The 14,689-nt window shown below is 43.5% G+C and overlaps 1 protein-coding gene across 1 annotated transcript in view; it reads left to right on the forward strand.

The window, feature by feature from the left end:
• Positions 1-775: 775 nt before the first annotated feature.
• LOC126456812 (farnesol dehydrogenase-like) overlaps positions 776-14,689 on the forward strand; it is a 54,445-nt gene continuing 40,531 nt past the window's right edge. The window contains exon 1 of the mRNA XM_050092606.1: positions 776-963. Within this exon, the coding sequence (XP_049948563.1) occupies positions 826-963 (138 nt within the window). The 5' untranslated portion in view covers positions 776-825. The remainder of the gene's footprint in view (positions 964-14,689) is intronic.

The following is a 14,689-nucleotide window of genomic DNA, read 5'->3' on the forward strand; positions in this document are numbered from 1 at the left end:
TACAAAGAAATTTGATCAAATATTCTCCATATTTCTTTGACAAATATCTTTGACGTGGCGCAAAACGGGGTTTTACACTCCCCTCAAATATTTCGCCATAGTTTCTACACTGCACATGCGCCAGCATCACTTGTGTTCACAGAATTTGTGGCCATGGCTATATTTATAAACACTACGTCAAACGGCAAACAACTGCAGCGACGCTAGGGCTCCAAACGGCTACATTTCTTCATTCAGTTAACAGAAGATGAACACTTTCTTTCGGCAGATTTAAGGCGAGGCGCTAGATTTCATCAAAGAAAATTTGACGATTATCTAACTTCGATTAAGTTACATATTACCCTATCAAATTTTATTTGACAAAGAAACTTTGTCAAAAGATTTTGGCAGTACAATATCGGTTTACAGACTAACTGAAAATAAAGTGGAGTGTACAGAGATCAAAACCCTTAAGCACCTTTAATATACTGTGTTACGTATCAAAAACGTTTATACAACATGTTACAAAACAAGTAAGCCGATGATACATCACATAAATCAGCTGTTAGGTCCTGATTAAATTTGTTGTGGAACGCCGTAGAAAAATAACTTCGTTTGACAAGGAAAGACTTGCAGCGCAAAATCTTTTTGAGCGTTTACTAACTGCATGGCCATGCTGCCGGCTACACAGGTTTCCAGAGATAAACGGATCAGTGGCCTTGACGCATGACATAATTCGCTTATCGTTACATGGATAAATGGCCGGCGCCGGCGCCAATGTTCGCAGTCTCTGCAGACCTGTGTACCCAGTCACACAGCAGCGCCAATAAGTCAGTCCACATAGCAATGGGCATCGAGAAATACAAGGGACGCGTAGCCCTGGTTACTGGCGCCAGCGCAGGCATCGGTGCTGCCATAGTGCAGGCGCTGCTGAAGCATGGACTCACCGTCGTGGGAATGGCCAGGAGGGCCGAAAAAGTTAAGGTAAGGATCTCCAGCATTGCAAAGTATTCGGGTTAACACTTGTGCTATCAAGAAAGCTCTTAGATCGCAATATAGTTCAAGACGCAATTCTGAGGCCACTGCTAATTCGAAACATGTAACGGGTGTCCGGGAAGTAAGGACGTATTTGAACTTTGCAACATTTTCTCATACGACGGTTAGCAGCCGTGGTTTTTTCATGCTTGTTATCCGCCATCCTTTCCATTAGTAGGTAGATAGGATTTGTGTGGTGAGCATTGTTTATTTTCGTCATGGAGCAGGTGACAACTGAGCAACGTATCCAAGTGATAAAAAGTTATTACAAAAACAGTGAAATTCCCACGGCAACCGTTCGACAAGCGGAGAACGGGAACTTCACAAAAAGAATAATTTTTTCAGATGAGGCGCACTTCCACCTCGGTGGGTACATTAATAAGCAGAACTGTAGAATTTGGGGTAACGAAAATCCGTGAGTGACTGTGGAAGATAAGATGCTTCTTAAGTTATAGAACCCAGTAAGTTGTCCTCGATGGTGAGTGTTCATCGTAGGTGAGGTATCATCTGGAGTGCCCCAGGGAAGTGTGGTGGGTCCGATTTTGTTTTCCAGCTACATAAATGGTCTTTTGGATAGGGCGGACAGCAATGTGCGGCTGTTTGCTGATGATGCTGTGGTGTACGGGAAGGTGTCGTCTTTTAGTAACTATAGGAGGATACAAGATGACTTGGACAGGATTTGTGATTGGTGTAAAGAATGGCAGCTAACTCTAAATATAGATAAGTGTAAATTAATGTAGATGAATAGGAAAAAGAATCCCGTAATGTTTTAATACTCCATTACTAGTGTAGCGCTCGACACAATCACGTGGATTAAATATTTGGGCGTAACATTGCAGAGCGATATGAAGTGGGACAAGCATGTAATGGCAGTTGTGGGGAAGGCGGATAGTCGTCATCGGTTCATTGGTAGAATTTTGGGAAGATGTGGTTCATCTGTAAAGGAGACCGCTTATAAAACACTAATACGACCTATTCTTGAGTACTGCTCGAGCGCTTGGGATCCCTATCAGGTCGGATTGAGGGAGGACATTCAGAGGCGGGCTGCTAGATTTGTTACTGGTAGGTTTGATCATCACGCGAGTGTTACGGAAATGCTTCAGGAACTCGGGTGGGAGTCTCGGGAGGAAAGGAGGCGTTCATTTCGTGAATCGCTACTGAGGAAATTTAGAGAACCAGCATTTGAGGATGACTGCAGTACAATTTTACTGCTGCCAACTTATATTTTGCGGAAAGACCACAAAGATAAGATAAGAGAGATTAGGGCTCGTACAGAGGCATATAGGCAGTCATTTTTCCCTCGTTCTGTTTGGGAGTGGAACAGGGAGCGAAGATGCTAGTTGTGGTACGAGGTACCCTCCGCCACACACCGTATGGTGGATTGCGGAGTATGTATGTAGGTGTAGATGTAGATGCATCCACAACGCAGGACTGTATGGTGTGGGTTCTGGGCAGGAGTGATCGGCCCGTACTTTTTTTGAAAATGATGAGGGAGCTTACGTCACTGTGAACGGCGACGGATACCGAATCGTGCTTTCTGATTGGTTTTTCAATCTTGAAGAAGACGATTTTTGGTTTCAACAAAATAGTGCGACCTCACACATCCCGTGAAACGATTACTCTGCTGAATGAAAAGTCCCCTCAAAAAATTATCTGTTTACGTGGCAACCAGAAATGGCCAGCCAGATCACGCGATCTTCCGTTTTGAAACTTTCTTGTGGGGATTCGTGAAATCAAAAGCGTACGTGAACAAACTACAAACAATACACCAATTGATGGATGGAATATAAAAAGGCTATTAACGACATCCCCTCGAGAACTTCAATGAACGCATTGCTCGTGGCCGCGGTGCCTTGGGTGGCAAATGGAGGATATTATTTTCATTCATAAATGGGAGAAGATACTTAATGTGATTGTAAAAAAACATTAGATTTTCAATAAATTTTCTATGTACTATAGCATTTTAATACCCGTCCCTACTTTCCGGAGCCGGCTGGAGCGGCCGAGCGGTTCTAGGCGCTACAGTCTGGAACCGCGCGACCGCTACGGTCGCAGGTTCGAATCGTGCCTCGTGCGTATGTGTGATGTCCTTAGGTTAGTTAGGGGACTGATGACCTCAGAATTTAAGTCCCATAGTGCTCAGAGCCATATTTTACTTTCCGGACACGCTCTAGTAACATGGTATTTTGGTGCGTTAGTAGGAATATTAGCTGCAAGATCTAGTAATTTCATAGCATAAATGGGACAAACGGAGCTGTGATTGTCGGCTGACGTGTAATATAAGCATGTAGCGAGTGTATGAAGTGCAAGCATATGACCAATAAGGCTAATACTTTTCATAACATTTGGTGCAGAGTGCAAACTATCGACGTTTTAGAGGGAGTATTGGGCACAACATGTCACTTTTGTCTTCAGGCATTGTTGTGTGAGGGGAACGCAGGGTAGTAATATGAATGGTGTGAGTTTAGTGTAGGGCGCACGTCGCCAACATCGAACTGGGATTGCTACGTGAGTTTCATATAACGCCGTTTCTTCACATTTTGCGCTAAGGCATAACGCTTTAATGTTACACGTACTTTTCTGCTTTTACACAGTTACGTATTTAGTGGTAACAGCGAAGGTAATTGTTGCTTCTACTGGTGCAAATCGAAATACATCTAATGAGGAAAATTGCTTTTCATAGATAAGTATCACAAAGGTCAAATTATGGTTATCTTACTTGTAAATGTGACAGCTTCAGTCAATGTTCATCTGCAGATAAGATTTTATTGTAACAGGTAAGTAGCACAAATGTCAAATCACGGTTATCTTACTCGTAAGTGGCACTACTTCAGATAAGATTCGTTTATAACAGTCTGAGTCATATCCTTTGGATTACGCGCATCTCGACGCCGTTTTACGTATTTTCCAGCAGTTACAACATGAAATCGTACACTTACTGCTTTTGATGGGGAGAATGGTGATATGAGATTAAGATTTAAGATTCGGTAAGGATGGACAAAGATTATAAAAATGATGTTGTTGTGGTCTTCAGTCCTGAGACTGGTTTGATGCAGCTCTCCATGCTACTCTATCCTGTGCGAGCTCCTTCATCTCCCAGTACTTACTGCAACCTACATCCTTCTGAATCTGCTTAGCGTATTCATCTCTTGGTCTCCCTCTACGATTTTTACCCTCCACGCTGCTCTCCAATACTAAGTTGGTGATCCCTTGATGCCTCAGAACATGTCCTACCAACCGGTCCCTTCTTCTTGTTAAGTTGTGCCACAAACTCCTCTTCTCCCCAATTCTATTCAATACCTCCTCATTAGTTACTTGATCTACCCATATAATCTTCAGCATTCTTCTGTAGCAGCACATTTCGAAAGCTTCTATTCTCTTCTTGTTCAAACTATTTATCTCCATGTTTCACTTCCATACATGGTTACACTCCATACAAATACTTTCAGAAACGACTTCCTGACACTTAAACCTGTACTCGATTTTAACAAATTTCTCTTCTTCAGAAACGCTTTCCTTGCCATTGCCAGTCTACATTTTATATCCTCTCTACTTCGACCATCATCAGTTATTTAGCTCCCCAAATAGCAAAACTCCTTTACTACTTTAAGTGTCTCATTTCCTGCCGGCCGAAGTGGCCGTGCGGTTAAAGGCGCTGCAGTCTGGAACCGCAAGACCGCTGCGGTCGCAGGTTCGAATCCCGCCTCGGGCATGGCTGTTTGTGATGTCCTTAGGTTAGTTAGGTTTAACTAGTTCTACGTTCTAGGGGACTAATGACCTCAGCAGTTGAGTCCCATAGTGCTCAGAGTCATTTTTTTTTGTCTCATTTCCTAATCTAATTCCTTCAGCATCACCCGACTTAATTCTACTACATTCCATTATCCTCGTTTTGCTTTGGTTGATGTTCATCTTATATCCTCCTTTCAAGACACTATCCATTCCGTTGAACTGCTCTTCCAAGTCCTTAGCTGTCTCTGACAGAATTACAATGTCATCGGAGAACCTCAAAGTTTTTATTTCTTCTCCATCGATTTTAATACCTACTTCGAATTTTTCTTTTGTTTCCTTCACTGCTTATTCAATATACAGATTGAATAACATCGGGGAGAGGCTACAACCCTGTCTCACTCCCTTCCCAACCACTGCTTCCCTTTCATGTCCCTCGACTCTTATAACTGCCATTTGGCTTCTGTACAAATTGTAAATAGCCTTTCAATCCCTGTATTTTACCCCTACCATCTTTAGAATTTGGAAGAGAGTATTCCAGTCAACATTGTCAAAAGCTTTCTCTAAGTCTGCAAATGCTAAAAACGTAGGTTTGCCTGTCCTTAATCTTTCTTCTAAGATAAGTCGTAATGTCAGTATTGCCTCACGTGTTCGAATATTTCTACGGAATCCAAACTGATCTTCCCCGAGGTCAGCTTCTACCAGTTTTTCCATTCGTCTGTAAAGAATTCGTGTTAGTATTTTGCAGCTGTAACTTATTAAACTGATAGTTCGGTAATTTTAACATCCGTCAACACCTGCGTTCTTTGGGATTGGGATTACTATATTCTTCCTGAAGTCTGAGGGAATTTCGCCTGTCTCATACATCTTGCTCACCAGATGGTAGAGTTCTGTCAGGACTGGCTCTCCCAAGGCCGGCAGTAGTTCTTATGGAATGTTGACTACTTCGGGGGCCTTGTTTTGACTCAGGTCTTTCAGTGCTCTGTCAAACTTTTCACACAGTATCATATCTCCTATTTCATCTTCATCTACATCCTCTCCCATTTCCATAATATTGTGTAGTGGCGTAGCAAGACAGCCAAGCCACTCGGAGGTAGCCGAAATGCACGCTTTTAAGCTCACGCAGATTGGCGTGAGGTGTGGAACAAGGTAAAGTAATTATCCTATAAAGAAAAGAACGTAGTTCTTGGAATACTTAACTTTAATCCACAATTGGAGAAGATCGCTCTTGTTTAGACATTATTACAATGAATATAAACTGGTAATGGCGCCTTGCTAGGTCGTAGCAAATGACGTAGCTGAAGGCTAAGCTAACTATCGTCTCGGCAAATGAGAGCGTATTGGTCAGTGTAGCTTCGCTAGCAAAGTCGACTGTACAACTGGGGCGAGTGCTAGGAAGTCTCTCTAGACCTGCCGTGTGGCGGCGCTCGGTCTGCGATCACTGACAGTGGCGACACGCGGGTCCGACGTATACTAATGGACCGCGGCCGATTTAAAGGTTACTACCTAGCAAGTGTGGTGTCTGGCGGTGACACCACATTTTGTCCTCAAGTACATCGCCCTTGATAAAAATTATATCAGAAATTAAATCTGGGCCATTTTGTCCTTAAGCACATAAGGTTGAGACACTGCTAATTTCGTGGCTGTCATAGCTCCAAATCGAACTTTTTCGAACACTCCCACTTTGACGTTTTAGAAATCTGTTTCAAATGCCGCCGCAGCATAATTTGTTAAAGAAGAGACTCAGAAATAAGCTAAAGTGCAGTACAAAGCCTAAAAAAGTAGTTGTATCCATCTCTTATTTTCTAAAACAAATAACTAATTACTTGTTCTCATTATTTCTGGATTAGTATTATTTCGGATATTTGAAAAACATTCATTTGTTGTCAGATGGTTTTAAGGAGAGAGAATACGAAATGCAGGTCGGTAATACCAATAAGTTCATCGTTAAATACAAATATGAGGAGAGATAAAAGAAGTTTCCGTTCGAAGGACGTACGGTCCGTAACTGGTATGCCAAGCAGGGAAAATAGCCGTGAGTACTGAGGCGATCATGTCACCGACACATCAGGTTGAAGATACCCATTTGCTGAAACATGTTGTCGCGCTGCTTCAACAAGAATCGTAGACCCTTCGAGGCCTCTTTTAAGAGACCGAAGGCGTGGTAATCGCATGGGGAGAGATCAGACCGATAGACTGTGTGGTGGTCTATCCGTGTGCCTCCGACTTGAGTTGGCATAACACAAGACGTGAAGACGTGCGTTATTATGAAACAGCAGCACCTTTTGTCCCGCACAGTTCCAGAACGGTGATTCCCGAGAGACGTGCTGCCTCATACACATCCTTCATTCCCTGATGAATGTCTGTCTGTGTTTCCCTTGGGCGTTCAAGAAAAGAATAACAGCACGTGGGTCTTGTTTGGACGCATTTGGTAATAACGTCGTCATAGTTCACGTTTACCGATTTACCGCTCACACTTTGGAAGTGCACGAATGCCAAACTAACCCCATGCCTACATATCGGTACTTATGCACTCGCATCGGAGCCACCCTACCATATATACGAGGTGCATTCAAGTTCTAAGGCCTCCGATTTTTTTTTCTAATTAACTACTCACCCGAAATCGATGAAACTGGCGTTACTTCTCGACGTAATCGCACTGCAGACGTACGCATTTTTCACAACGCTGACGCCATGATTCCATGGCAGCGGCGAAGGCTTCTTTAGGAGTCTGTTTGACCACTGGAAAATCGCTGAGGCAATAGTAGCACGGCTGGTGAATGTGCGGCCACTGAGAGTGTCTTTCATTGTTGGAAAAAGCCAAAAGTCACTAGGAGCCAGGTCAGGCGAGTAGGGAGCATGAGGAATCACTTCAAAGTTGTTGCGTAACGTTAGCTCTACGTGCGGGTTCGTTGTCTTGGTGAAACAGCACACGCGCAGCCCTTCCCGGACGTTTTTGTTGCAGTGCAGGAAGGAATTTGTTCTTCAAAACATTTTCGTAGGATGCAGCTGTTACCGTAGTGCCCTTTGGAACGCAATGGGTAAGGATTGCGCCCTCGCTGTCCCAGAACATGGACACCATTTTTTCAGCACTGGCGGTTACCTGAAATTTTTTTGGTGGCGATGAATCTGTGTGCTTCCATTGAGCTGACTGGCGCTTTGTTTCTGGACTGAAAAATGGCATCCACGTCTCATCCATTGTCACAACCGACGAAAAGAAAGTCCCATTCATGCTGTCGTTGCGCATCAACATTGCTTGGCAACGTGCCACACGGGCAGCCATGTGGTCGTCTGTCAGCATTCGTGGCACCCACCTGGATGACACTTTTCGCATTTTCAGGTTGTCATGCTGGATTGTGTGCACAGAACCCACAGAAATGCCAACTCTGGAGGCGATCTGTTCAACAGTCATTCGGTGATCCCCGAAAACAGTTCTCTCCACTTTCTCGATCATGTCGTCAGACCAGCTTGTGCAAGCCTGAGGTTGTTTCGGTTTGTTGTCACACAATGTTCTGCCTTCATTAAACTGTCGCACCCAGGAACGCACTTTCGACACATCCATAACTCCATCACCACATGTCTCCTTCAACTGTCGATGAATTTCAATTGGTTTCACACCACGCAAATTCAGAAAACGAATGATTGCACGCTGTTCAAGTAAGGAAAACGTCGCCATTTTAAGTATTTAAAACAGTTCTCATTCTCGCCGCTGGCGGTAAAATTCCATCTGCCGTACAGTGCTGCTATCTCTGGGACGTATTGACAATGAACGCGGCCTCATTTTAAAACAATGCGCATGTTTCTATCTCTTTCCAGTCTGGAGAAAAAATTAATCGGAGGCCTTAGAACTTGAATGCACCTCGTACAGGCTGCGGCAGTGTGTAGTGACGTTGCGGGCACTTAACTCTGTAACAAAAGAGCGTAAGCGCAACAGCCATGAACGAGGGATCACTCTAGCGAAGATATGGGCTTCTTTGAGATAAGCGACTTTGTCAAAGGGCAGATTATTATTACGCAGAGGCTGTGAACGAGTACCTTGAAAACGGCGAAAGTGGCGAGGGTGGTCGAATGTTCACGTGCTACTGTCGTGACGATCTACGGATAGAGGTAGAAGGACGGTGAAACTACCACTAGGGGCTAAATGGTTGGACGTCCACGACTCTTCACAGAACGTGGAGTTTGTAGGCTTGTTTGCTCTGTAAGGTAGGATAGATGGCGATCAGAGGCGTCTCTGCCGAAAAAGCACAGTGCTGGTGAATGCACGTTTCGGAGCGCATCGTTCATCATACATTGCTGAACACTGAGCTTCGTTGCAGACCACCCCTGCGTGTTCACACGTTGACCCAGTGGCATTGTCACCGTTGCAGTGGGCACGGGGTCATCGGGATTCGGCCGTCGATCAGTGTAAACATGTCGGCTCTTCGGGTGAATCACAATTGTGCTACTCTATGTCTATGTTCGTCTCCGCACACGGCGTCACTGAAGTGAACGCCGGCACGAAACATGCAGCGCGTCACGGACGCAGGCTGGTGGGGAGCGCTGTTATGCTATGGGAGAAATTCGCCAGCGTTTGCGTTGGACTTGTGGTGGCAAACTAAGACACGATGACAGCTACGAACTACCTGTATCCCTTCATTCATGATGTCTTCTCCGTCATCTATGTCATCTCTCAGCACTACAATTGTTACTGTATCAGAACCGTGCTATAAGTGTTTGAGAAACATAATAGTGAACTCACGTTGATGTCTCGGCGACCAAATTCACCCAATGTAATTCTTATGGACACCATGTGGGTCGCTATCGGGTGCCATAACAGTGCACACAAATGAGCCACCCGTTATTTATGCGCGTTACTGATACATAGCTCCACAAACTGTTACATCCTAGCCAGTAATGCCACCCGAGCCCGCTGCCAAAAGGTTGGCAGCATCAAAGTCCGGACGCCGTCCGCATAAGCAGCGCCAGTGAGACAGGAAATCGCCGCAAGTCTGCGCGCGCCACCGCTGGCTTCTGGTTTCTTAAGCGCTGGAGTCGCGAGCGCTAGGACAGTTCTGTATCCGCCGCCCAGTTGTATACTCGCCACCGAATTGTGTACTTGCTAGTCAGTTGTGTGTTCATCGCAGCAGAGTTGTTGTTTGTCGTCAGCCGACGCTGACCTAGCCGCTCCGACTCGAACTAGACAGATTTCTGTAGACACGGAGTTCACTACTGTGTTACTGTATCTTCGTTAATAAAGATAAGTACCGACTTTTATTTAATCAGAGTGTTTGGGTTTTCATCTTTCTGCTCACTGTTCCAGCGGACCGGTCGGCCCGCTATTAAAAGTGTGGCGGTGACTTCGTAAGCCGTTCTACAGCGAATTGCTTGTCGCTATGAACGCCGCCACAAAACAAACCTTCCAACAGATTGTGCGATCCTTGATACGCAGAATCAGTGAGGCATTTCGTTTCAGAGACAAACAGCTTCTAAGCAAGTGGTCCTAATGTTGTGGCTCATCAGTATATATATGTTAGAAAGTCTCTACTGAAATCCGCCCTGATAGCCGTGCGTGTTACAGCGCCGCTTCCGGGATGGGAAGAAGCGTTGGCCCCGGATCGACTCAACTCCGCGAATTAATGACGAGGGTCGGCGTGCCGGCCAGCCGGGATGTGGTTTTTAGGCGGTTTCCCACACCCCGCCAGGTGAATATCGCTCTGGTATCCGAGTCCCGCTTGAGACGATTCGTCAACATTTAGAAAACTTTCTTCTCTTTCACATAAATAACACTACACACATACAGTTGGGGTACGCATTGGTTGGTTGGATGACTTTGAGGAGAGAACCAAACAGTGAGGTCATTGATTCCGTCGGATTAGGGAAGTAAGTCGACCGTGTCCTTTCAAAGGAACCATCCCTACATTTGCCTCAAGCGATTTAGGGAAATCACAGAAAACGGAAGTCAGGATAGCCAGACGCGGGTTTGAACCGTCGTCCACTCGAATGTGAGTCCAATGATTAACCACTGCGGCGCCTCGCTCGGCAGGATACGCATATTTCGTCCCAGGGTGTAACTGAATGGTGACAGGAAGGGCATCCGGCCGCCCCTTAATCCAACCATGTTAAACCCGTTAATAACCATGCCGACCCTGCGCCGATGCGTGACAAAGGCAAATGAAAAAGAAGAAGACAAAATGTTTGCTGAAGGTGGATGACAGGAGTAGCTTTGTGCGGAAGTGAAGAGTGGACAATAATCACTTCAGGTCGGAAGAGAGTAGAAGCTTTTGAAAAAGTGGTGCTACAGCATACTGCTGAATATTAGAGGGGTAGATAGGATAATTAAGGAGTAGGTACTGAATCGGAGAGAAAATAAAATTATGGTACTTAACTGTAGAATAGGACGGTTGACAATCGTCGATTTGGTAATGAAGGAGAGTTGGGGGGGGGGGGAGGAGAGATCGTAGAGAGAGACATAGAGCACAGGACAGACTGGCGTGTGGAGCTACATCAAACTACAGGGTGCACGAGAAGTCTCCGTACCTCTGTAGCCCCTTGTTAGTAAGAGATGTTATTAGGTTGGTTGGTAGCTATGTTACTTTTTATCATTTGTTGGAATCAGCTGCTAGAATAACTGTTTATATGTTTCCGCAGTTGGAGTTGTGTTTTAATTTGTAGCCACGGCAGATGGGAGCAGTCATAGTTACAGTATTGAGGAGCGTTTAGTGACAAGCGAGTGCGTGAACGAGCGATAACACACACGGCAGGCAATGAAACAGATTATAGGGGCATTCCTGAAAAGATTTAATATGGATCCACAACGAAAGACAACACTACTGGATAGGGGAAGACGTGCTTTTGCTTTTGTCAGTGTTAAAGAGAGACTGTGGAGTCGAAGGAAAGAGAAACGTGAAGAAACATGTGCCCCAGTCTCCGATTCGATTGAACAATCTCCTGTAAAGTAGACGGGCTTCGGGACTCCGTATACAGAGGACAACAATTCGAGTACACGTGCATAAAGACGTTAAGGTCAGACCTTTTCGACCGACGTTCGTAAACGTATTATCGGATACAGATCGAAATGAGCGCGTTTCGGCGTGCCGTGCTTTGTTAATTCAGTTTACAAATGCAGTGAACAGTGCCAACGCTACGTTTCCAGATGAATGTGCGACTTATCGCAGCTCACGTACTAGAAAAATTGTCACTTGGGCTAAAGAAAGTCTTCATCACACAGTCGAGTTAGGAGGAAAACCGCCTCACATAATGGTATAGGCAGAGACAACATCACAACGTCTGCTTCGACCCTACTCTTTTGAACTGTTGCGATAGTTACCGATATCGTTCTCTTTGACATTTTAAACAGATATTGTGTGGCAATTTGATTATATAGTAGTAAGACAAAGATTTTGGAACCAGATTTTCAAACTCTGAGCCATTTCCAGGAGCAGATGTGGACTCTGATCGTAATTTTCGTGTAATGAACTGTAGATTAAAACTGGAGAATCTGAAAAAAATAGTTTGTAAGGTAAGGAGGTGGGACCTATATGAGTTGAAAGAATCAGAACTAGACGTTGTTGAGAGTTTCAAACATAGTATTAAAAACGACAGCCTGAAACAGGAGAGAGAAATGCAGTGGAAGATGAAGGGGTAGCTTTGACAGATGAAACAGTGAAGGAAGCAAAGGTTCAGATAGGTAAAGCGACAAGGAGTAGTAGAAAAAATAGGATATCACAGCAGATATTGAATTTAATATGATGAAGGAGGAAACACAAAAATGTAGCAAATGAAACAGGTAAAAGAGAATACAAACATTTAAAAGTTGAGATTGAGAGAAAGTGCAAAATGGCTAAACAGGGTTGGCTAAAGGATAAATGTACGTCTATAGAAGCATGTACAACTAAGGGGAAGATATATACCGCCTAAAGAAAAACTAAATAGCCCTCAGATAACAAAGAAGAAGCTGTATGAAAATCAAGACCTCAGTGCTACGGAAAGAAGGAAAGCTGAAAGATGAAAGTAACGTACAGAGGAGCTGTACAAGGGAAATGAATTCGGAGGCAATGTTATAGAAAGTGAAGAGGAAGTAGATGAAGACGAGAAGGTACATTCGCAGCGAGAAGAATTTGACTGAGCACTGAAAGATCTTAGTCGAAGCAAAGCTCCAGGAGTAGATGACATTCCATCATAACTACTGATACCCTTGGGAGAGCCAGCCATCATAAGATATTCCACCTGGCATCCACTATATGTGAGGCACAGCTAGCACCCTAAGACTTCAAGAAGAAGGTAGTAATTCCGATTCCAAAGAAAGAAAGTGGTGAAAATTACCGAACTATTAGTTTAATAAGTCATGTTTGCAAAATAGTGACACGAATTATTTACAGAAGAATGAATAAACTGGTAGAAGCTGACCTCGAGGAAGATGACTTTGGGTTCTGGAGAAATGTTGGAACATGCGAGGCAATACCGACCCTACGACAGAGCTTAGAAGATAGATATTGTTGACTTAGAGAGAAACCGTCTGACAATTTTGATGGGAATACACTCACTGAAATTCTGAAGGTATCAGGGGTAAAATACAGTGAGCGAGTATGAAATTCATTAAGAAGCGAGGGGCTGGAGTGATAAGGTGTGAGACTACCAAAACCATAACGCTTCATTCAGAAAAGATAAATTGTTTAAAGCTCTCTAATCTCTTATTATGAATTTGCTTTTAACACGTAAAACTCGACAGCCTCGTATTAATGCAAGAAAAACTTCCTTAAACATTAATATCTGAACTTTGACCACTTTTTGATTGAGGTTTGATATTGTGACGTGGCGTAGAGTTTCTGCCGCAGAATAAATCCGATAAAGCACAGTATGAATTCAGGCACTACTAGTACAGACATGAAAGATTTCAGGTAACAAATGTTTCTAAAAATACTTTAAGCGTTACTAAACATTTAGTTAACACATCTCTGAAGTATAGCAGATTAGAATGACCAACGAGCAGCTATGAAGCAATTTAAAAGATATAAGCCTTATGTGAATCAAAGGAATATTATTTGAACTTTTGAAATCAAATAACTCAGGCTATTTCTATAAAAGACTCTGCACATAAAAATTAAACAACAACGCCCACATAACTTCAACTATACCAGCAAGCAATAAACTGATCTTACATTAATCCCGAGTACCAAATAACTTACACAAAACCAGCACAAATAATTTTTAGACCCAACAGACAGATATAACTGTCGGAGAAACAGCCAGAAAACTTTAAGCAATGCAATTAAGCCTTTTTGGATGCTAAATATCGGCACAACTACATTTTCACAGCGTAAAAAACAACACAATTTACGCGTTGCGAAGATCGACACTTCGTCTTCAGATTTACTGTACAAGATGCCTCTAAGAGTGACCAATATAAAACATAAACACGAGCAATAAAAAGGATAACATAACTTGGGTACTTCCCTTGCAGCCGTTTCTTCTTAAGATGTACAACCACATCACTGTCAGCTGATAAAACAGATGAACATGGAATGGCATATGTCGTCCACAGGTAATGGCAACGTCACATTAACATATGCTTTAAAATATGTCATGGCATGTTAATCTATTTTATCAGTTGACAGTGATGTGGATATGCCTCTTAGGAAGACACGGCTGCAAGGGAAGTAGCAACGTTCCTTTTTGTTATTTTTATTGCTCTTGTTTTGATTTACGTTGGTCGCTCTTAGAGGTTTTTTTACGGTAATTATGAACATAAAGGCTTGACCTTCGAAATGCGTAAATTCTAATGTTTTTACTGTGTAAATAGGTTGTTGAGACGAAATTTTAACATTGATTTTGACAACCACGACCTCATATCCATTATTAATAAAATCATACCCAAGTTTGAACCGACAGGCTCTTTAAATGAAGTCAGGGTCAACTCACACCTAAAACACACAGTATGAAGAGCCCTACGGCAAAGTGGATAACTCCAAAT

This window comes from Schistocerca serialis, chromosome 2 (genome assembly GCF_023864345.2).
Source record: "Schistocerca serialis cubense isolate TAMUIC-IGC-003099 chromosome 2, iqSchSeri2.2, whole genome shotgun sequence".
Taxonomy (NCBI): Eukaryota; Metazoa; Arthropoda; class Insecta; order Orthoptera; family Acrididae; genus Schistocerca; species Schistocerca serialis.